This window comes from Patagioenas fasciata, chromosome 7, assembly GCF_037038585.1.
Source record: "Patagioenas fasciata isolate bPatFas1 chromosome 7, bPatFas1.hap1, whole genome shotgun sequence".
NCBI classification, from domain to species: Eukaryota; Metazoa; Chordata; class Aves; order Columbiformes; family Columbidae; genus Patagioenas; species Patagioenas fasciata.
In genome coordinates, this window is record NC_092526.1 from 5,926,289 (window position 1) to 5,951,718 (window position 25,430).

General features: G+C 35.6%; 1 protein-coding gene across 4 annotated transcripts in view; it reads left to right on the forward strand.

Moving 5' to 3' along the window:
• The window catches only part of LRP1B (LDL receptor related protein 1B), a 687,296-nt gene that overhangs the window by 493,241 nt on the left and 168,625 nt on the right, over positions 1 to 25,430 (forward strand). For all 4 annotated transcript variants that reach the window (XM_065840662.2, XM_071810731.1, XM_071810729.1 and 1 more), the window contains exons 33-37: positions 10,173 to 10,313; positions 12,345 to 12,470; positions 14,303 to 14,434; positions 20,449 to 20,583; positions 20,983 to 21,112. In XM_065840662.2, the coding sequence (XP_065696734.1) occupies positions 10,173 to 10,313; positions 12,345 to 12,470; positions 14,303 to 14,434; positions 20,449 to 20,583; positions 20,983 to 21,112 (664 nt within the window). The remainder of the gene's footprint in view (positions 1 to 10,172; positions 10,314 to 12,344; positions 12,471 to 14,302; positions 14,435 to 20,448; positions 20,584 to 20,982; positions 21,113 to 25,430) is intronic.

A 25,430-nucleotide genomic window follows, 5' to 3' on the forward strand; every position in this document is an offset into this window, starting at 1 on the left:
TGATGATTTGGATTTTCAGATGTCTGCTAATATTCTGTGTATTAAATTGGTTTAAAAAAAAAAAGTTGTTCTATTTGTTATACTTGGCACATTAGAAATGTTTAGAATGTGGAAAAGCATCTAACTTATTAAAAAAAAAATAAAAAGAAAGGTAATCTAAGGAAAAAATCGTTAAAACAAAAATCAAGAAGTCTTTAAGTTGCAGATTGCTTAATATCATGAGAATACTATTTCAAATTTACCGTTTCTAATATACATCTAAATTTCTTGGCCCTTGACAGAGGGCTGCCACATTCTATTAATAAATGATTTTGTTTGAATAATGAATTATATAGTGTTGGTATATATGTCGTGCTTATGAAAATTATGCTAAATGAAATCTGAAGACTTTATGCACGTGATGTAAATTAAGTCCTATTTTAAAGTAGTAGCTGCTAAGGTAGTTTATTATATGTGTATTTGGCCAGTATTGTGTCCAAAGGAGTAATGAATGTTAATATAGAAAAATTGTCTTTTGTTGTTTTGGTTGTGACTAGAAATAGAACAAATAGATGACCTTTGCTTCAGGAAGCTCTTGGAAGTCTTTAATGTGAGGTGTTGTAAAGAGTATTTGTCCGTAGCGTCACTGAGATCTCTGTGGAATCGAGTCTTCATCTGTGATTCACAGAAGCTACAACAGTGGTGATGCATCTGGGATATGGAATAAAGAGTTCATCTCTATCATTTAAAGAAGGGTGTTCTTTGCTTGTTTGCATGACAGTAGTTGAACCTTTCCAGATGTGGAGATGCGAGTATTTCTACTGTGTAGTTTTTAAATATATATGCATCTAACATTGCTAGTTGGGGATGCTTTGTTTTTATGAGTGATGACAGTTCTTCCTACTCAAATTTGTAAACAAAACTTAATGCGTTTGGGTTTTTCTGCTTGTTTTACTTTTGAGATTTGTCTTTGTTTTGGAGCCATGGTTGTGATAAACTGCAACATGACATTGCGGTATGATTCTGTATATAAATAAATCTGTTGGAGATAAATGCAAACATATAGTTTTATAAACAGTAATGTGATGACTGAAAAACATGCAAGTTTCTCTGTTCATTTCTCCTGTATGTTTTTATATTGTGGAACATAAATGCCATCTATTTTCCTCAAGTGCTGGTGGCTTTACGCTAGGCTTCTGTGCATATAAAATGGATGTAAACAGATAATCCAATGTGATAAAAACAAAATAGGAGATCTGTAATTGAGAAATTATCATAACAAATAACACATAAAAGAAGAATTAATAATTTGTTCTAATGTAAGATTTTACATGATAATCTGTGAAAATTTAGTTACCTTTTTTGATCTGTTTGCCTACAGGTTTAAAAGGAAATTTTAGCAGGTGAATCACAGTAATTATGATGTTTATTGCATTACTTTTGGTCCATTTCATAAATTTTCTTGACTGCTGTTATCTAAAAAGGTGGTAAGCATATTAAAACCAGCATAAGCTGGATTGTTTCTTCTCTGTGTATATACTAAGCTAACTTTTGTTATCCTTTGAATTCATCATTACTGAAACAAATATATGACATCTGTTCCCATACTCTTAACTCTTTTGTAGCATTTGGGTTCCACTCAGTGCTAGAATCCTGTAGGCTTTTGCTGTCTTTACATTTAGTATCTCCCCAGCTAAAAGCAATTTTTGGATATGATCATGTTATATTTTGGGGTTGTGTTTCCGTTGAGGCAGAAGAGGAGGCGGAGTTGGGTATTTTGAGACTCCCTTTGTACAGGAGTCTCACCAGATCACACACTGGTCGGTTGTTGTTGATCATCAGAACCTTTCTAGGTCTAAAGAGCTAAAACATTGGAGAGAATCTCAGTGAGTTGAGTGGCTTGCTAAGTAGTGGAGCTTTGTAGTTATTGTTTACTAGTATAAAACAGAGTAACTTCATATAGTGAATGATTCAATGTAAAGTACTATTTATGTTGAAATACATGTAAAAAAATTTCAATCAGCAATACAACAAAATCAGACAGACATAATAGCATTTCAGTGGGAGTGCAGATATTAGAACAATGTCTTTTACACACAAACTGTATATAACACAACCACCAAAGTGTATTATCAAACAGTCAAAATAGACAGTAATAATTACAGTATTTCATTTTAGACAGAAAATATGGGTTCATATTACCAAAATGTAATCATACTGCCATTTACTTTCATCGTGTGGTTAAATGATGTTTTATTGGCGATTTGATTTTTGTTTTATCCTAGATAAAGTTTCAAAAATAACACTGAAATACATTTCTAGTGACTCAGGTGGTGGGAGCTGTGACTTTGGATGTAATTGCAAAGTGAAAGAGGCTGCTTAGATCAGGAAACTTCAAATACACACACCTTAATTTTCCAAGTCATCAGTCTTCTAATTGCCATAACACCATTCATTACATTAGCATTAATATATGAAATATATCTAGGCAATTTGCCCAGTTCTAAGTACAGTACATAGTTGTCTTCCATAAATACTCAAACCACCATTAATGAAAACTAATGGCCCATCAAAATTTGCATTCAGAGTACTGCTTGAATTCTCCAAAGGACTGTCCACAATGCAAGTGTAGCAATTTTTGGCATTTGAAATTGCTGTTTCCCAATATGTTGCTGCATTTAATGCTAATTATCCAACAGAAAGGGTAAATACAACAATTTTAATGTATATTATAACCCAGTTTCAGCAACAAGGTTGCAATTAGTGATCAAACAACACTCTTGTTAGCATAATCAAGTAAATAAATCATTTAACCTTAGTTTGATATTTAAAGGTTTCAAATGGTGCTGTTTCTTCCCTAACTAGTGAAAGCAAGTTGTCTTTATGCTGAAGTCAAGTGGGTTTTTAAAATAATTTTGTATATTTTAAAATGAGTATAGAAATAGATAAATTCATCCTAATACTAGAAATCACAGGTGAGTTATCTATGGAGATAATATATTATTAACACAGAGATACATAATCCAAAATTCTGCTTAGAATGATAGTCAAAAATATCTGTGTATCATGTTGTGTTTTTTTTGGTTTGAGACTGTGTTGTGATGTGTATCGGTCACCCAATAGCTTCTGAGCAGTTAAAGACTAAAATTATTTAGGTCTTAGGGTGTAACTGGCCAGCTGTGACCAGTTCATGGTTTTTGACAGGTAGGCATGAGAAGTTTCCCCTCAAGATGTTTGTACTTCAGAATTTGTGATTTTGTTGTTTTTGTTTCATTTTGGGGTTGTTTGTTCTCTGGGGTTGATTTTGTGTGGGTTTTGGTTGATTATTGCTGTTGTTTGTTTTTATTTGGTTTAATTTTATATATATATATATATATATCTATATGTACCTTAAACGTCAGGATTTTCATGAGCTTCACCTTACTGAAGTTTTCAGGTTGTCTTTCTCATTTAAGTCCCCATTCTATATCCATGCGTCTTCCTAAAACTTGTAGCACACCACATAAAGCCTCCGTGTAAAAGAAAAATAAATACTAGTTCAGTAAGGTTTCTTTAAGTTATATTTTTAATTAAATGTTTCTCCAGATGTCGTGTTTGCAAAGATGGAAGAGGAAGACAAAAGAACTATTATGAAGTGTATTTTGAGTTTTCACTTGTGATTTGTTCTTTTTTCGATGGAACTGATGGCATAGGAGACTACTCAAACTCTGTGTTCACAGTGAGGTACTCAAGGGCTAGTAATGAGTTTATGCTCTGATGAATCCTGTTTCTTGTGTCGTGGAGGGAGGGAAAGAACAACTCGGTGATGTGATGTGTCTGAAACCACTGATAGAAATTCTCTAGATACCGTTAAACGTACATGAGAGCAGCGCTAGTCTCGTTTAGTAGCTTGGTAAGCAAAAGAGGCATGTGATGGAGCATTCTGTTGTTGATGTAGAATGATTTGGCCCTACACTGACAATGAATGGGAGAAAGGAAACTATTTGTGGTGTAAGTAATTATTGGTAATTGATATTCTTGATTAAGCACGTGCCATGCTTTCATCTCTCAGTAAGAGAATATGCAAAGTTTGTTATTTGTTTGTTATTTTTTATTTATTTCCTTTCCCTAAAGAGACAGGCAAGTCCTGAAACCATGGCCAAGCGTGAATTTTTACATAAAATACTGAGGAAATGCCTTAATGAGTTTAATTGCTGCTTTGAAGTAAATGATACAAAGCAACAAAACTCTGTGCTTTGCGTCTTCCCTGTACTCCAGTCTTTAATATATATATATATATATTTATTTTATGGATGGGTATGGGTAAGTTCTAGTACACTATGCACAAGACAGCCATCATTACCAAAATTTTTTAATGGACCGTTCTGATTCATGGTCAAATAGAGGATTTCAAGACTGAAATCACTTCTTCACAACAGATTGCTTCATTGAAAAAGTTAGCCTAAACCTTTAGGATAGATAATTCATTATTGTGGGTCATAGTTTCACAAAACAAAAACAAAACAAAACAAAACAAAACAAAAAAAAAAAAAAAAGAAAAGAAAATCAAATTTCCATTATTTCACTATGCATTGTATCACATAATGACTTTTATGTTTTGATCTCTGATCTGTCTTTTTGTTAAAGTTCACACTACCAAAATTGAGCACAAAGATGTTGTGTTCTAAGGATGGTCTGGTAAAATAATAATCAGCTGCTATTAGTTTGACAGGCTGATATTGCACAACGATCTTTTCATTCAGTCCATTCTGGCAGTTTTGAATGCATGAGATGGTAGATTTCCTTTAAATTTCACTCAGATTTCACTGGAGAACTTCATTTGTGTCTCCGAGTCTTCAGAATATTTCCATTCTGTATATTGTTGTCTCATTACTGTGGAGACTGAGTAACTGCCTTTTTTCCTTGATATTTTCAGAGCTTCTTTTCTTTTTTTGCAGTAACTTTCTACAGTTACTACAATGGAAATTATTTTTAAAATCTGCAGCTTTCATCATGAAACACTCAACTGTCTCTATAAATTACTTATTTAAATATTAAAACTGCAGCGTAGGCAACAATTCATTTAACTGAAAAGAAAATGAACTAGAAATGAAGTTAATACACAGTATTTGTTGAAAAGGCAGTGTTCCTCAAGTTTGAAAGTTTTTTTCTATCTAGGGTCTTACTTCTGGTTCATCTACACTAATAACTTTTTCTGTGCAAAATTAAATGAAAATGCTGATGATGTTAAACTCGCCATTATAAAGACTTGCCCCATTTAATTATTTCATTTAAGATGTTTAAAAGATAAAGAACTATTTGAAGAAGAAAAGGAAATGTTTGTACTTTTTTCTTCTTCATGTAGAACATTGCTGTGAGATTGTATTTCACAGTAATTAATACTTTAAATGCAGTCGTGAGTGAGAATTTAACTCGCTGCAGAGCAGTGGTTTGTTAGTAACCTCAGCAAGTGGCACTGTCCACACACTGTCATTTGAATTGTTCCAGTTTAAAAATACAGGTGGCAACCTAAGATAAAGTTGAATTCAAATTGCTACTGTAATTTCTTTTCCTTTTTCTATTTTCCCTTTCATGGTTAAGTTTAACATTCATACAGAAACTGCATTGTTTTGCTCTTGAGACTGTTGATCAAGTCTAAGTCTGAGGTAATATGATATTAAAATGTTAACTAGTTCAGTTTGTTAAAAATTGTTAGTTTGAAGGAATAGAGTGTACTATCAGTAAGTTACTGATGACACTAAGCTGGGAGGAGTGGCTGACACGCCAGAGGCTGTGCTGCCATCCAGAGACCTGGACAGGCAGGAGAGTTGGACAGGGAAAAATTTAATGAAGTATAACAAGGGCAAGTGTAGAGTCTTGCATCTGGGCAAACAACCCCAGGTTCCAGTATAAGTTGGGGAATGACCTATTAGAGAGCAGTGTAGGGGAAAGGGACCTCGGGGTCCTGGTGGACAGCAGGATGACCATGAGCCAGCACTGGGCCCTTGTGGCCAGGAAGGCCAATGGTACCTGGGGTGGATTAGAAGGGGGGTGGTCAGTAGGTCAGAGAGGTTCTCCTGTCCCTCTACTCTGCCCTGGTGAGACCACACCTGGAATATTGTGTCCAGTTCTGGGGCCCTCAGTTCCAGAAGGACAGGGAACTGCTGGAGAGAGTCCAGCACAGGGCAACAAGGATGATCAAGGGAGTCAAGCATCTCCCTTATGAAGAATGGCTGAGGGAGCTGAGGCTCTTTAGCTTGGAGAAGAGGAGACTGAGGGGCGACCTTGTTAATGTTTACAAATATACAAAGGGTGACTGTCACGAGGATGGAGCCAGGCTCTTCTCGGTGACAACCAATGGTAGGACAAGGGGTAATGGGTTCAAACTGGAACACAAGAGGTTCCACTTAAATTTGAGAAAAAACTTCTTCTCAGAGAGGGTGCCTGGAGCAGGCTGCCCAGGGAGGTTGTGGAGTCTCCTTCTCTGCAGACATTCAAAACCCACCTGGACACCTTCCTGTGTAACCTCATCTGGGTGTTCCTGCTCCGGCGGGGTGATTGCACTGGATGAACTTTTGAGGTCCCTTCCAATCCCTGACACATCTGGTGATTCTGTGATTCTGAAAAGCTGAGAGCAGAGGGGAGCTGCTTGCACTTATTTTTGTACTGTTTTCTTAACTCAGAGAGTACCACAGAGATGGGACAATGGAACTTTGTTTCTTTGCTGAGACTTCCTGGAAAACTGGTACCAGAACTACATTTTATTTGGTTGATTAAATTTTACTAACAAAATAACTTAAATTATTTATGATATAGGACAAATATAGGTTCTGGATCCTCAGAAATACTATTTTAAATTTAAATCAAGTTTAAAATCTGTAACTTCTTTTCTGAAGGTGTGAGCCACAGACTGTTAGCCAGTCCCTGAGGTGAATGACTTGACTAAGTTGGGAGCAACTGAACCCACAATGAGCTGGAAAGAGGTCATCATACTATTTAAGTCTTGTGAAGGGAGTAAGGGCTCAGCGTGTTCTGGCATTCAAAGAAAATAAGGAACACTGTGAAATGTGTTGTGGACTGTGCGACTTATCCGCCTGGGAAACTCAGGTCGTCTCATCATACATCTGTGTGTCCTCCAGAGCCAGGAAGGACTCGTGTTAAGGACTTGAAATCGGAAGATTGGCTATGACTTCAATATTAGAGTTTGATATCAAAGCGGTTTAAAATTATATTCTGATGCACTGGGAGGTAGATCCTGCTTTTCATTTTTTGATGATTTTGTAGTTGTTGATTGTAATTTGTTTTTAATGAAGAGTGTGTTTTAGCATTACAAGCAATTTTTTTTCACTTGTGAGAATGAATTTCGTTCCTAAAGTGAGTAGAATTTCCATATATAACTAGGCATTTTCAATTTAGGATTTTCTATGGAAGTAGCCTCAAATCAGAAGTTGTTGCAACAAAAGTGTAACTGGTGAAGATGACTGTTATGTCTCCTGAATCTTAATGATGCGGTACCTTCAGCTCCTCTCTGTAGCCTCCTCTCCATAATACTCCACTGCAACACTCCACGTCTTTTATCCTGAGACCTCACCGCAGTTTCTCTCCTGCTTTCCTGCACAGCAGATGTCTCTGCTACAGACACTTGTAGAGCCTTTCCTCATTTACAATTCCACAATTTGTAATCATGGTACCCTGTTTTCCTCATGTATTCCTTAAATTTTTGCCATTTTTTCTCTCAATTCCCTACTTTCTCTGTGTCAAAACAAAGCACAGGCTGTTACCCCTCTGGTTTTAAATAGTTACCAAAAACAAGCAGAAGTATTTCATGCCTCTACTGTGAAAAGTAAAATACAGGATGTTGTGGCCATTACACTTGATGGAAGTAGCTGGTGATGCTTTTGCATTGGATTTGTTTGTCTCCAGCTAGAATTGTCAGGAGGTTCTTCACTGAAATAACATTTTATGCAGTGTCTGAAGGATGACATGAAGAGTTAGCATTGGCCAAGTGGTTTCTGTATGTTTGATATGCTCTGTGTTGCAGTCTCACCCAGACAGGAAAGGGCTCGTTTGCTTTGCTTCCAGGAACCATTGAGACTGATGAATAATGGGAATAATCTGGCTGAAATTAATTATGATAAAAGTGAAAGTCTTAGAAACAGCTGAAGGACTTGGTAGTGGTTGGGTAAGAAGCTCTTCACTGTGAACATTCAGTCACTATGAGTTGGCTGAGTCCTTGTTTTGGAAGCTCGTTTAAGTTCTCAAGTGTTTAGTCTGTTAAAATTAGACAATAAGCATCACGACTACATTTATTTTTCTTTTGGAGCTGACAAAAGTTTGTTTGCCTTTCAGAAATACACTTTCAAAATGTCAGTGCCTTCTTTAGTTTGTTTTAAACTGAACTGTCACCATGTACCTCATGGAAGATACTTATGCACAATATGTTAGTTTCCATTGAACAAATGATTCTGCCCTGGGTGTGCAGTGCTGGTGCCTGCATATGTGAAATTTAAATGTTGGGGTTCCTTTTCACTTGGCACATGGCAAGTCACAAGTACAGAGCTTTTGCATCATCAACCCAGCATCTTCCTTGAAACACAGGCAGAAACTGGTATAGAAAGCAGTGCTATGATCTTAATGTTATCGTTCAGAGCTACAGTAAAGCTAATAAGTGTGGCCTTTTGCGTGCGTGGGGTGTAAAGAAATACAAAGAGTGAAGGGCGTTTCTGGCTTTCTTCTGATTTCCTCTAATTTTAACCTATTCTCTCTTCCGAGCCTTAGCAATAAGAAACAGAAATTTTCTATGAGAGCCGCTGGGAGGGTTTTAAAAAACATATATAAATCATATTCTTCCACTTGCATTATTTCTTCTTGCTTTGTTTCCTGATAGGTTGTCTTTGGTTTTTTCTTCATACTTGTTGTGACTGACTTTATAGCCCATTTGGACGGTTTCAAGTGATGGTATGAAACAAGAAATATTCAAAACTTGGTAGGAATACCACCCCAATACTGGTTTGAGGAATAGTAGTAAAGCTTATTGCCTTAAAGAAATTATATTGACATTGAGGTACCTTACTCGCTTTTGCTAGATGAATAAAAGACTAACAAGTTCTTTAACTGAAGAGGCTCTTTCATTAATTCCTGCAGGTAATCGCCAAAGTCTCAGAACTATGAACCGGTAACACTGAAAAAACTAAAGCAATTTCTACTGTCGTAATTTAAATTATGTTAATAGGTCTTTGAACATAACATTTTGCTGGAAGTGGAGGATATACATCTCATGTATACCTTTCAGTATATTGAAATTTCTTTTAAATTGCTTGTCATCATACAGTGTTGTTTAAATGGTTATGAAGATTGTCTTTCCATTGATGCTGGTATTTGTATCTCGATTTATTTTTAAATTAAAATTTACATTCTACAGTAACCAATATGGCCACAGCATAACAATCAAACTTAGTGTTTATATTCTTCTGTCACTTAGAATCCTGTCTGGATTTAAGTGAGGTCTTTCTGACTAAAGTCACCTGAAATCCAACCCTTGAAGAACAGTTATTTACACTACAATTCAGCATCAAGTGAGAATTCTCTGTCATAAATTTTTGACAAATCCTGCATACTATGTTTCAAGTAGTATGCATGTATGGATTGATGAGGGTGGTTTGAAGTTTTATGCTAGTATGTGCGTAACATGCCTTATTTTTTCTGTTATTTTCAAATCTTGGGTAAATCACGATGAAAAAGTTACTATCAATGTAAGTTTGTAATTTCAATAATTTCTTTACAACAGTAACAAGAATCTTAGTTAATATTACGGTAATTGTCATACTCATTTTAACACTCAGGTCAAGAAATGAAAACCTAGAGCCAGAATTCCTGTCGTCTTCACATACATAATGAATGGATACAACAAAGTTTGAGAATAAACCCTGTGTCATAGTAGTATATGATATATCATTCAAGTTTTGTAACTTTCAGTTATAACTTTCAGTTTTTCCACTTAATAATATGTGAAAACCTATCACCTAAAGAGAGAAAAGTCAATTTATAAATCCAAAACTTTTTTTTTTAAATTAAAAAAATATTATTTATTGTTTTCCTTAAAATTGATCTGAGAAATCTGAGAATTAATCTCAAAAGCTCCTTTCTAACTGAAGTTTGGAATATATATAATATACTAATGGCCCTCTTAATTTTTAAACTTGAAATTTTTACAGATAAAAAGCTTTGGTGGGCAGACCAGAACTTAGCTCAGATTGGTACCTGTAACAAGAAAGATGGAAGAAACCCAACTGTCCTGCGAAACAAAACTTCAGGTGTTGTACATATGAAAGTGTATGATAAAGCAGCACAGCAAGGTATGTTACATTTTAGACACATTTAACCAGCTTTTAGACTTTTCCCATGTTAGAACAAAATAATATGTATTTCATTGCAGTTGGGTGATAAAATACTATAAAACGTTTTGTTATTTAATAAATTACTGAATATAATAGGATAATTTATTTAGAATATCTGCTTGATATAATTTATCAGATGTTTTCTGAAGATTGACGTTTGCACTGTAGTGAAGTTTGAAGTTCTTTTAGAGGATCTACAATTAACATTTTTAGTCAAGAAAAAACAGTTCATGTATGAATGTCATCTCAACTGAAATTTTAAGTGAAGTATTATGGGAGAATTCATTAATATTCTTAATTATCTATTTGTTTTGAGACAGTTTAATTCATCAAAAGTCACAGAAGTGACGGTAGCATAAATCAATTGTGAGGCAGCAGAAAAATGGGGAGAATATTGCTAATACTGCCAAAACTTAGTTGACAAAGGGGGAAGTAAGATAAAATGAAGAAGTGTAATTTGGGATCCTGCACACAATTTTATTAATTGGGAGATCAGAGATTAAAAATTTGGGAGATTCTTTGGGATGAGATTATTTCTGATTCCAGCTACTTTCAAAGTGTTCATGGTCTCATTGAAAAGCATAAGGATGGGATATAGATTAAACAAATATTTTGTTTTGTGGAGAACCTTCCCAAAGAACCCAGGATGGAGCTGAGCTGCCTGATATTTGGTGGACAATAAGTAGTCCTTGTGCAAAGGACATTAATTCAGTTCCATATTGAGCACTTCTGGGAACACTTCCCTTTTTACCTAATCTAGGAAAAAAACAAAGGTGTTTTCCAGCCATGCCCTTAGTTTTAAATGTGACGGAACAGTAACTAATAAAAATTTAGGCACTCAGTAATGTTTCTGACTTTTTAAAATGCTTGAACTCCCTGCCATGGAGAAATACAGATAGCCTCCTGAGTGCCCAAATTTCAACAATATCTGGTGTCTGTGGCATTAATATACACCTTCCTTTGTATACAAGTCAAGAAAAGTAACAGTTTTATCATTCTGTACTATGAACTTTAACTGCAGCAAGAGCCCTGAAGTTGTATAGTCATATATGCTGGTCTATATTTTGACAGGAATGTCAGGGTTTTGCATACAAGAATTAAGTTGTGTAGATGGGATATAGCTTTGCATTTGATTTTTTTTGTTTGTTTTTAAAAGAATCTTGGCATATTTTGTATGCATTTTGCATTTCATTAAATCAAAGTCACATGAGAGCAGACGTGATGTGACGGCGCTTACGGATTTCAGAAAACATCTATGATTTTAGATGAAGTACTTTCTACTGCCAAATTAGGAATGCAAGAATGAATGTGACAAGTAGCTCTCTTGATTCATAGGTGCTTGGTAACTCGTAATCAACTAATTCCTTGAATGTCTTAGTAGACTCAAATGTTTCTTCATGAAGCTTCACATTTCTAAGATGTGTTCACTGTGCTGTGCATTATGTTTATAATTTATCTACATTTATAATTTCATCTATTACTTGATATTGTTTTAATTAAGTTGGAGCATAGATCTGTGAGATCAAATTGGAATGTATCTTACATATACAAAATAAATAGTGGTTTATGAAGATGAGGTTAATATAACATCTGATTAATGACTGAACTATGATTGGTGATGTGCTCATGGTCTAGAATAAGATATACCTTTTAGAATAATGTCAATGATATTTCAGCATTACTACTCACAAACTCAATGTATTATAGTATTTTCAGTTTTGTCATATGCTTTTTCTTTAAAACAGGCAGATTCTTTTTCAGAAAACTATTATTTTTAAAAAATTTTAAGGAAAAGATATTTTAAGTGTGCGGGTAAAATACTGTAAGAGTGAAGCATAGAGTAGTGTATGAATAGTAGCAGAGCTTGAAATATTTTATGCATATCTCAATTTTTCTATGAAGCTAGCTGAACACAGTTTGGTTTTGGCAATATTAATAAATCGATGTCACTGTTCAAATTTTGTTTCCTCTTCTCCTGTCATGGTATAGGTAGCAATTCCTGCCAGTTAAACAACGGTGGGTGCTCCCAGCTCTGTTTGCCAACATCAGAAACCACCAGGACTTGTGTGTGTACAGTAGGCTACAACCTTCAAAAAAACCGCGTGGCGTGCAAGGGTAAAACGAATTTCAAATATTTATTTTAACTAACTTCAGGCTTATGAGAACATTGTGATGGTTAAATAAACTTTCTTATTAATTTTAAGTGAAATATAACAGTATTTAATATGCTTGAACAAAGCAATAACAGAGAAATGTCTATTGTGGTAAGGACAGAATTTTAATTTTAGCTTTTAATTTCTTTATGTAGTTCTGCATAGTATTTTGTGGAAACTCTTATTTTTTAGTTTCTTTTTAAATATAGGCAGAGGACCAGTCTATTTGAGGCACATTAATAGCAGTACATATATTTCCAGGGTCAAATACCTTACCCTACAGGCTACAGTATTGAAAGGCTAAATATCTCATCGTACTGTGTTGATGTTAATATAAAGTAACGCCTGATTTTATTTTATTTTTTAATTTTTTTTGGTCTATTGAAGCAGGAATAAAGTCAAAGCCTAACTTACATCCAAAGTTTTAATATTTCCCTGAATAATATGAAATAACCAGATGCCTTATAGTCATATAAACTTAATATTATTTATTCCTATGAGGAATTGTTACCTCCTCTAGTTAGTAGAGTATACATAAAAGTAGAATTAAGCAACATAGATGTGGCTTTTCTGCTTCTTCAGTGCGTGCTGTATGTGACAACAGTGCGTTCTTCACTTTTCTTTACATAGTATTTTTTACTTTTACAACTACTTCTTCAGATGTTTATAATTTTCAGTTATGGGTCCAGGTAAGACTGGTGGATGTTGTGTATTTGAGATGTATTCCTCCTTTCTGTTAGATATACTGTTTTCTGGATCAGAACAGCTTGTTATGATTACATTTTTCTTCACTTAAAAAGATCACAAGTAAAAACATTTTTATTCTGTCTTGAATATTCACGGAGAAAATTTGACAGGTACTGTTCTGTACACATATACTTGTTTAGCATTGCTCTTTTCATTTGCCAGCTTGCTTAGAAGAAAATCTTGTAATGATCTAAAAATATTTAGTCCATATTTTCAGGGTCTTCTACTAGCTAGCTATTTACAAAGAAAGAAGTTTTCAAAGAACTGATGTGAAGAAAAAGGAACTTTTTGTTTATAGTAGTTAATATACTTCAAGAATATGAGTTATGTGTCATCACGCTGCATGATTTCCTTTAACTTAGAAGTGATCGGATATATTAAGGAAACAAAATATTTGTTCTGGTTTTGGTTATCAACACTTCAGCATGATTCATCTTCGCTCCAAATGACTACCTAACGAGACCCCTACACAGTCAAATTTCTTCCTTCTTAGTAGAAATAGGTTTATTTGGAGTGTAATTAACACAAAAGTAGCCATTTCAAATGCATCAACTGCATTATTCACTAAAACTATGTATTTCTCTCCATTGTCTAAAGCAGGTGTGCGTGACTACATGAGGCGAGATGAATCCCAGCCTCAGACAGACAGTTTAGAGTCTTGAGTCCTGCTTTCTACAAGTTCTTTTAAATTGTCACTTGCTGAATATATACAGAAAGCGCAGATATGCACTGAAAATATTCTTAAATTTCTCATTATTCTAAAACATGTTCTTCTTAATTTTTCATTTTAATTACTGCTAATTACTTTATTCTAAGGTGATGCTTGAAATGGACATTGATTCCTTTCTCTTTATAAGTCTGCGTTTGCCATTTTATCAGAAATATACCATAACAATTAATGAATGTTTTTTTCAGAGAGATGGAGTTATCATTCTGGAAAACAATGGAGCAGTACTGGAAAACTGTCTATTCTTGTTAACTCCTCAAGTCTTGTTAATTGTGAAAGTCTCCACTGTGCTCTCATTGGCTATTTTATTTTTACCATAGGTATTGAATCGTTTCTTATGTATTCTGTTCATGAAGGAATTAGAGGAATTCCTCTTGATCCAAATGATAAAATGGATGCTCTAATGCCTATATCTGGAACTTCGTTTGCTGTGGGCATAGACTTCCATGCAGGTAAGTATTATGTACAGTTTATTGTAAGTATGGTAAATATTGTATACTATTCTTATAAATGAAATAAAACCCCAGTTTTTAAACCTTCTAAGTAATTACATCTATAGCTGAAGGAATTGGAAGTTGATTGTTTGTTACAGTGTTAACCTCTAGCTATTTATTTTTTATAATAAGTATAAAAACATGTATTATGTATATGTAGATTTCACTAGCAATACTGGTGTTTTTCAGTAGACATCACTGAGAACTTGAGTAGGACGCTGTTGGTATTAGAGCAAGTGGTCATAAATCTGTAGGAAAGCAGATGTCTCTCCACCACAGTGTATAAAGAGAAAACAATTTTTAGTTAATATAGCTTCATAGATTACCTATGAAATTAGGTTTCACATTTGCCTTACATGCGAAAGAACACGGAAAGACATTAAGGATCAGATCCTGAAAAGTAGTTGGATGCATATCCCACTGATACTAAAAGGTGTCTGAAGATCTTCAAAGGCATTAGAAAGTTCTAGTTAATTTACAGACAATAAGAAATCTGTGACCAAGTAATGACCTGAAAATATCTTGTGTCTCCACGTTTTTAACCCGTTAACTCTTTGACCAGCCTTCCTTCTGAACCAATTTTCTCATGAGCTGTTCTTGTTACTCATTGAGTTTGCAAGCTACCACTCTAGAAATAAAATTTGAAGGTACCTATGTTATATATTGGCTTCCTGAAGCATACAATTATTTTGTCATACTCCATTGATTTTCATTTTGAAATAAATTCTACCTGGGAATCCAGCATTGAGAGAGTCGAAGTTATGGCTTTAGTGTATGTTAATATATGCCTTCGTATTAAAACTGGACTTTTTTCTGCTTGTTTTATCTGACTACTTCATCACACAAATATCACTAATCTTTTGTTAACAGGTTAGGAGTTAAACTCATTAAAGCCTTCTCTTTTGGCCTGCCTTCTTCACTGATGCTCTTGTACCTCTTCCTAGTAAAATACAAAGTTCGTTTAACATTTTACAGTGCCCCCCATAATTTGCTTTCAAATCAGTGACAGCTAATGTTCAGAGCTGGCGTTATATCATAGGTATAGTACAGTTGCAGTCTACTGGGACAGGAAAATCACTTTAAAGCCAGTGCCTTTATACACATATCTTAGATGGGAAATACTATGATACAGCTGATTTCATCTATTTCTGGAAAGAGACAAGATGATAGAGAAGTGGTATCTATGCATGTGCTTGACAGGGAGCACTAAGACAATGCAATTGGATTTTCCAAGAATTATATTTTTTATTACAGTAAATATACCTTAAAAAATATCATTGTTGAATTGTGGTCTTACAAGCTTTACAAAACTATGATGTGTAATACAGGAATCTGACCTTTGACCTTTTCATTCTAAAATACTGATATTGGGATTTTATTGAAGATTTTCCATCTTGTGTTTTCTTTGGTGTGGGGATTATTTGTTAGCATAGTCTGCTTACAAGATACACTAGCTCCTGCTTTAGAGAGCTTTGTTTCGACTTCCCTAGTCAATATCAAATTAATATTTTGGAAGAATAAGGTGCATGTAGTAATTTTTAGCTTTTTGGAGAAAATGAGATTTGAGAAAATTGAGTGATGTTCTCCAACTTCTGTGATGATCAGTTACAGCACTGGGAATGTGAATACGATTGACAGTGACAAATGCATTGCTAAATAGGAATGTAAATTTTCTGTAGCAGTGAAATCACAAGGGGAAACTCTCTCATAAAAAGTTACAGTAGGGCTTTCAATGGTTTTTTTCAGCTTAAAAACCAATTGTTTTTCTCATTTTCCTATCTTACCTGGATTTTTCTGATTTCATTCCTAAAAACTTTATACATCGCATATGATTCGGAAGGCAGGTGAAGTTACTTTCAGATTTCATCGTGTTTTGTTTTTCCACTCAGTGACTACGACTTGTATTTCATTCTTAATCATGAAACATTCCAAAATTCTGATCTACACTCAGTAATGTTTAGGTATGCAGAGTGGCTAGAGGATGTTAACATATGCTAGCAGTATAGCATATCATAGTTAAAAGACTTATGGCAACATTTTTTGTAGGGATAAAAGGGATAGAAAATAAATACACCTTTTTTGTCGCTATGTCTTGATACTTCCAAATTTTCATTAAAGAACTAAGAGTACTTTTGACCTTTGGACTTCTTTAGAGGTCATTGGGGAGTGGGGTCCCATTGTTGTTTAAGACAAAGGTTTACCAAACTGAATGTGAGCTTTTTTTTTCCTCTTGATGTTATTCAGTTCATTTTTATCTTAGTATCTGGTTTGCATTAGTTGAAAATATGCTTCCACATGGTGGGAGATACGCTGTACTTAAGCTTGGTCTGGTTGGAGGAGAGTCTGCAGGGCAGAGAATCACTACCGTATTTGAGATATCAAGGGCATTCTAGGAATTGAAGAAATGAGAACATCATGTTTATTGGCAGAATTATGGTCTTCAAATTGATGGGTAGAATTATGTCTCCAAGAAATGATCCTGTTCCCCAGGTGACACTATCTTAATTCCTACTGACTTAGAGGGCATAAACTACTTCATGAGTAGTAGCATTTTTGTCTTTTTAAAGCACAACAATGCAGAGTGGTTAAATTAATATTTTCATTAGTGCTGAAAAGCCTCTGTAAAGGCGAAGTAATAGTTAAGATTTTTGATAGTTTTGAAAGAATACAGTGTTATTGTCAAACCTCTTTCAGCTCTGCAGTACTTCATCTCAGAAACAGTTTAAGATTTGCGAGTTTTTGCCTCTGTGAAGAGCGGAGTCTTCCCAGTCCCTTGTTGAGTTTTGCTGAACTTAGTGGGAGTTGGGAACCCAGAGGCATTGTCACATGTTTTTCCCCACTTCTATGTTCGTTTTCTGTCCTGCTCTTACTCATGCAATCATTGTGCTTCCAGGCATTTGTATCTGTAATGTACACACAGGTGTGTGTAGGTGGCAGGAGAATAGATTTTATTCTCTGTTCAGATAAGCATTTTGAACATTTATGGGCTAAGCTGACAAGGCCTAGTGAAAGGGCTAGTATTCAACAAATACTTTGTAAGTGAATTTTGAGTTACAGTATTTTATTGGCAGAATACTAATGCATTAAATGGAATTAATTTTCAGTGTTTGCTGATAAGCTGCCTGTGGACTGTAGGAGCCAATGGGAGGCCATGGTTACTAATGTTCACCACTTAGCAAAATCCTTGTACCGGCTGTGTAAAGCTGCAGACAGTTGTTTCTCATTTTGTGGTGCCTGTCATTTCCAGGTAGTAATTCTCTTCAGATAGTTAAATTGATACTGAAGGTCCTAAATTGAGTACAGGCCTTCTTTCCATGTGTCTGAAGCCAGAACTGACTTTCAGGCCAGACATGAGGAAGGGTGGTGAGAGCCTGTCTCAGGTTGGCCAGAGAGGTGGTGGATGAACCATCCCTGGGGACATCCCAGGCCAGGCTGGATGGGGGCTCTGAGCAACCTGAGCTGGTGAAGATGTCCCTGCTCATGGCAGGGGGGGCACTGGGGGAGCTGGGAAGGTCCCTTCCCACCCAAGCTATTCTATGATTCAGGAACCAGATGCTGAAGGGAGTTTTCGTTTCCGTCTCTGTTATTTTTCAGAATGCTAGGGAAAATAAAAAGGGTTTGTGCAATTAGAATATTAATAGTGCTGCTTGGCAGAGACAGCATTGACACACAGATCTGTGAAAACTTCATCCGCTTTTATAAGTGAACAGGCAACAACAAAATAAAGGCCAGTTGTTTAATGTGAGTTCCTATTAGCTTGTTCTGCATGGCATGGGTCTTCAGTGGTTGAGTCCTACAGAGAATATTACATTTTATTGAGATGTAGGGAACTTTATTAACAGTAAGGAAACCATAAAAATTGCTTTCTCTGTAAAATGAGAGGGATTTGTCACGTGTATCATACCATCTGTATCCAAATGCAAGCTGAAACTCAGCAAATGTTGTAGTATTATCGGTATTTAAAACCCACAGGGATCTTTACGAGTTTAATGAAAATTAATTCCATGGATATTTTCACACCACAGAGCATGAGAGTATAGCTTGCTTCTTTTCTTAAGCTGTCATGAAATACCTGAAATTAAAAAATACTCTCCAATGTAGTCTATAGAAAATAGGGACTGAAAAGTTTTGCATTATTGTGAATAAATGCCTTGGAGCATCTTTGAACCGTTATATCAAAATGTTGCAGTCAATGCATTTTACAGCTATATTTATTGGAGTTTTAATTTAGGATACATAATGTAGGCAAGTAAGGTAAAGGACTGTAATAGAACATGAGAATTTTAAAGAAAGTATGTGTCAGCTGAGATTCAATATCGTATGGTTGAGTAATTATTATTTTTGCGTACTCAAGCTGTTAGCGTTTACATGTAAGGATACTTTCTAGAAGCTTTGAACTGCATGTGCTGGGTGAACTTCCTCCAACATAGCAAATATTACTTGAGTTTCCCTGATTAGTTCCAGTCCCGAAACTACTTACATGATTTTTGTTTGTAGAACAGATTCGTTCTGTTTAAAATTTCTGATCACTTTACAGGAACTCAACGAACTAAATGAAAATCCAGTTCGACAGATGTTAAAAATAGTATTCTCTATAATATTTGTCTTGGGAATGTGGTTCCCTTTATTACTGGAAAGTATTTTTATATCCGTGAAGTTACATCTACATATCTCTATGATTTTGTATGTCCTTACCCTCCCTTTTTGTACATGTATGGTAACCATTAGTTGTTTCTATCTCTTTATATTCAGGTCAGGTATATTGTGTATTAAGGAAATATGTTGATCATTAACAAAACAAAGCTGTGTCATAAAATGCTGGATTTTACAGGAAGTAATTTTGTAATTCAGAGAGACTTTTAATGGTTGTGTGTAATGATATATTTTAAAGAAAAGTATGATTTTGTTTTTAATTGGTTTTCTTTCTTTAACATGTTATTACCTGGAAGCAAATCCAGGTAATTCAGATGTTTAGGTTTCTGGATTACTGAAAAACACTGTTTTAAGAAATAGTCATTTTAAGTCTTTTCTGTGCGAAAACAGCGCTACTAAGTCATTTGTGCTGTACACATTAACATTTATTCATGGAATTGGAACCACAGAGATCTCCGTTTTCTCATAACTGATCTTCGAAGTTCTGTGGGTAGTTGCTCACATGGCTGACTTAAATGGCCATAGTATGAACACAAAGTGGTGTGTTTTTATGTAGAGGAATTAAACTAGAATACGAAATGCATCAGTTTCCGTTGTAGAATGTCTTATCCAGCTGCTAAATATAGTATATAGTTGGGGTTTTTTAACTATGAGCTTTCAGATAAGACTTCATATTAATTCTGTATATCTCACACTCCACTGAAGGGCATTTGGCATATCCCTGCACACAATTGTAGACCAGTATCTCATTGCTGAATCTGTGTGCAGTTAGTATTAAGATCTGTGTAATTTTTGAAATCGCTAGCAAGAACATGGCCCCTGGATGTGATTGTCAAATGATATGTTTGGGATACTTGAAGGTAGAATTTGTCATTTGTTTTATTGTATACCATTTTGTCCAGATATAAATTGCCGACATGTGAAGTGGTGTGTCTGGAGTTCTTGAGCATACCAAAGTGGTTTGTTCTTGGAATTGGCTGTTATCTGTGTAAATTTTGGGTTCTTCTTCCTTCCTTTGAGATATATGTATGTATATATAAAAAGAATATATCTCCTATTTATATATATATGTATATGTATTATATTAAAAAATATATGCAAACACACTAGAAAACATAGAACTCTGAATTATTTTTTTAAATATTGTTTTTAAAGGAAAAGGAATGAAAAATTAAAGATGACAGGTTTTATACCATTCTTCTTTTTACTCCGAGACATATTAATAAAATTATAATTGGCAGTTTTTTACTGTTACTGATGTAGATAGTTGGACTGCAGGAACTCAAATAATCCAAGAATCTTTGCCATGTATTTTATAGGAAATGATACAATCTATTGGACAGACATGGGTTTCAACAAAATTAGCAGATCTAAACGAGATCAAACGTGGAAGGAAGACATTGTTACAAATGGTTTGGGAAGAGTAGAAGGCATTGCAGTGGACTGGATAGCAGGTAGGTCTCCACCTGCCTCAGGAATTGTCACATTTTCTGACACTGTCCTCTTGCATCTTCAGCTCAAGACTAAATAACTTGATTTGCTTTCAGCTCTGAATTCTAATATTCCAAATGTCTAGAACTTCTTGGAAGATACCACCACGGCTTTTTTTCAGTTTTGCTACAGACAGAAAAATTGTTTAAATATCTTGGATATATCTTAGATGGACAGTCTCAGTGGTGACAACCACTAATAGAAGTTTATACTTTAAAGTGGAAGGCTGAATAGGACTAGAAATTACAAATATAAGATACATAAGTTAAAATACAGCGGTTAGTTTCTGGTCCTAACTTAAGATCTAAACTCTTTTCAAGCAGTCTTGTCTTTTTCCAGTAACCTCAAGGTATTTTTCCTAGGTAACATATATTGGACGGATCATGGCTTCAACTTAATTGAAGTTGCCAGGCTCAACGGCTCATTCCGATATGTAATTATATCCCAGGGTTTGGACCAGCCAAGATCTATTGCGGTACACCCAGAAAAAGGGTAACATGACCATGGCTACTTGCGTTTCTTTGAAAGTTTGCATGTTAGCACTGGAGCTCGAGGCCTTTGTTCTACTAGGGAACCATTTAATAAAACCCAAAAGAATTGTATTGGAAGCTGTTGTACTGTAACTAAGCACAGGTGAAAGGAAGTGTTATACGTTGAGTTATTTCACTTGTCTCTGTATACATCATTACAGCCGTGTTCATACTTTACTTTCTTTGCAAAACGGTTTTTATTTTCTAAGACAATTGTTTCAGCTGAAGTTTAGACTTTGCTTGGGAGCCTGCTTAAATCTGTTCTTAAGTTTCCAGCAAATCCAAGGAAGTCTCATTAGCTAATGGAGACCTTGATGTCATGATGAAATCATAGAGCAGTGTAATCCTTGGTAGCTATAAATTTGGATATCCTGTAACATCCCACTGCAACAACCAAGGAGATTGCCCAGGGTAGCTGAAAGTAACACGAGATGAAGCGTCTGGATGAGAGAGTAAGGGTCGTCAAAAATGACACTGTGTTCTTTTTGGTGAGAGTAGGGACTGCACTGCAGCATTAACAGAAATAGAGAATGTTCTGTCCCTTTCCGGCTCCAAAACTATTGTTAGCAGACCTACAACTAAAACAGAAGCACTGAATTCTGCAAACAATTCATGTTTGGGTTTGTTTTTTTTTTTTGGTCATGGGAGTACAAAGTGTGCTTTCTTAGGAAAAGGCACCTAAACAAGACTCTGGATTTAACTGCTATGCTTACCCTGCTAAAGCAGAAGTGCTAAACAGTCTGTATCAAAAACTTTGAGAAGTACTTGAGGAACTACCTGCCCTAAAGCCAGAGAGGACACTGTGGCTCATTTTCCCCAGATTCAATCAAATCAGCATCTCACTGTTTCCAGCGAAGTCTCGTACTCCAGAGGAGTTTGCAGCCATTGATACCAGTGGTGCAAAATGCTATTTGAATCTTTGCCATGATTCCCTTTATGAGAATTCAGAAGTAGCGATGTGTGTATTTTGCAGGCTAGAGCATTGCAACTGAATGTATTTAAGAATGAAGGTGAAAGCAATAAGGGGTTTTATTTTCTGCGTAATGTAATAGTGTTTGCTGCAAATGTGTTCATATAGCACCACTGGTTGCTTGGTAGTGTCTGAGAACAGTTTAGAATTAAAGCTGTTGTTTAGAGAAAGATCTTCTCCAGATCATAGTCAGGATCTGGCTGAATTAATTATTGTATTTTTATCCTTAAAGTACCAGAGTAGCTGTGCTCTTCTGGGGGGAGGGGGGGCAGAATTTTAAAGGTAAGTATGCAGAAGTCTGATTCTTCTAACCAGACGGGTAGACCAAACTTCTTCAAAAGAATTCACAGGGTAATTTTCCTCAACGGTTGTCACAGTCCACTCAGTGATGGACTCATGATGGCTCGTTTACCTTGATCTCAGAGCACAAAATTAAGGCAACCAAAAAGGCCAAGGGGTTATGATTCAGTCAAACAGTGTTTCTTTATTAATTTGCTCATAAAGCAGTATGCGATAGAGAGAGAGAGTAAGAAAAAGAAAAGAGAAAAGAAACAGGGAGAGTAAAAGTGAAGATGAGAAGTGAGTTTACATTTACCACCAGTAGAGCTTCAGAAGTGTCCCTCTGGTCTCCGGTCCCGTAGAGTCCTGCCGGTCCTCTGTCTTGGTTCAGGATCCTTTGGTGGGAATATCTCAACAGGGTTCATTTGGGAGTCATCTCTTATGCTTCTTCACCCCTCCTTGCTCCCATTGTTTAAGGCCAATCTCCACCTTGATTTTGCAACTCAGGCTTGTACTGCGCAGGCTCAAAAGATTCACGCTTTCTTTTGCCAACACTTACATGGTCAGCATTCAGGGGTCTTTCTCTGATCCATTGGGTGACCTCAGGACCCTTGGTGAGCTTCTGGGCATGCTTCTTTTCGTTGGCCATTGTTTGGGGGAGCAGGTGGGAGACAGGTGTGACTGAGGCTGCAGGTAAGAACACATCTTCTGGATGGCAGCTATTGTCCCTGGGTCAAAGAGACCCTCATAACAATCACTTTCAGGAGGTGGGGGCTGATTTGGCTGAAGCAGCAGGCTAAGTCCATACAGCAGCTATTGTAAGCAGCAGCCCCTGCCCGTATTGGAGAAACCAGTGCAACACAATGCTTCTCCTCGAGCCTCTCTCCAAGTCATTGTCCATGCGTTCTTTCTGTCAGGGCCTCAGTTCTCTCAGTTTCTGATGGTGATGTTCAGGCAAATACTGCTCCATCTTCGGACCGACTCTTACAGTGATGTATAATGTGTTTGCTGTACACATATATGGATAAGTTTTCACCCCTTACATCAAAGGAAAAGCCCCCATTAAGTCTGTGGGGACTAAGTGCAGCAGATTCAGTTTCTCTGGAGTATCCTTAAATGTTAAAATTAATTATGTAAGTTATATAAATAAAACCCATGATTTTTTTTTTTTTTTTTATGACAATATTCTCACACGAGGCTTCCTGACTCAACACTTCGTGCTTTTATTTCACAAAAATAATGTGTGCACAGAAGCCAACAATATTAACAAAAATCTTTGGAAATAAACAGTTCCTGCTTTTAAGTTAATAAATATCTAGAGATGCTACTGAACAGTCTTCTTAGGTCTTAAAATAGAATAGTCCACCAAAAAGCAGATATTAATAAAAGCGGGTGAAATGTAATCTGGAGGAGTTTGAATTATTGCTCTTGTAACAAAAAAGAGTGAACAGAAATGTTAAATGTTAGAAATTACTTATGTTGTAAAACATTCCTCCGATGTTTTGGTCTTGTTGAGTTTTATAGTTAGGTTTGGGATGTGTTTAGAATACTTAAGAAAACCCAGTAGGATGAGAAGATGACAGGTTAGTAATTGTTTGACATGTCTGGTAGAACAGTGTATCTGCCATAGAGGCAGGTAAAGCTTCATCTCACTTTTTTTTTTTCTTAATACCATACCACAAAATGGTATCTTGAGATGTTTCCAATTGAAGTTTCTTCACAAGAAGGTTAGCAATGTTTTGCTCGTGAAGTGCAAGTATACCTTTCTGGTGGAAAATTAAGGCCTTTTTAGCCTGTATGTTATTTTTCATCTCTCTTTCCCTTTACGAGGCAAAGCTTTCAAAAGTATTCTTCCCTCCCCTTGCCCTGGCTTCACGTTCTTCATTTCTCTTGAAGCTTCAGTTGACAGCTATAAGAATAGAGAGGAAAATAGCAGTTATTAGACCTCTTTGAATCTGCCAGTTACACCAAGGTTTAAAGCAGCGAGCATTCAGCTGAGTGGTAACATTATTTATTATTACTAAGGAAAAATTTAACCCTACAAACGAATGTCTTTGTCCTTCGTCAGGTATATTGTTTTTCCCAGTATAATAGTGTTTTCTCATCAAGCTCAGAATTTTGAGTTAAGCTTATACTGAAATAATTCCTAGATTTTGAAGATACATCCTTCAAAATAATTTGGGGAATTTGTGTTTAAAGGTGAAAAGGGAATTCAAAACTCTGATTTAATTTTTTTCAAAGAAAGTTTTTTACAAAGTTGATTCTAGACCAGCATCAAATTTCTGTCACTTGTATCTTCTTGTCAGCTGTGTAAGTTATATGTGGGATAGTTCCATAATAAGTTGAGTCATAGTTATTCTAGCATTGCAGTATATGCTCCAAATGTGTTGGTAGTGTATTGCTACCTAAAGAAGTCCAGGAAACAAGTATTTTAAATGGTGCTTCCAAGAACTTTGGAGAAGACATGGGAAGATCAGTTTCTTCTATACTATATAAAAGTTTATTTACATTCATATGTCAACATATTCATCATTAATGCTAAAAGAGACTATTAAGTATTGGCAGCTAGTCAGGATTTTCTTTGGAGGAGTCTAGATTCATTTAACACCCTACTTATGGTTTGAGTTAGCGTTTGGTTTTTGGTTTGGGTTTTTTTGATGGTTTTTTGTTTTTCCTCAGAGTAATTGATCTAAGGAAAGAGCAGGGAACGTTTAATTCAGGTAGATTGGATGCCCACGTTTCTGCAGTCAACATTTAGTTGATATCCTGGGTTAAGACAGCACCTCTGACTACATGCTGGAAAGTTCGGTTCTGTTTAGAGGAGCTGTTAGTAATCTGGTTAAAGTTGTAGTAAAGCTTAAGTAGTGTTTGTTGGTATCCAACTGCTTAATACCATCTATTTTAACAGCTCTAAAACATATATTTAATTTAGCTAATGTAGAAGTTAATTTTCCTAATGCAGTATAAGTGCTACAGTTGCTGTTCATATTACTGTTTGTTATGTAAAGAGGTATGAGAACAAATTCATTTT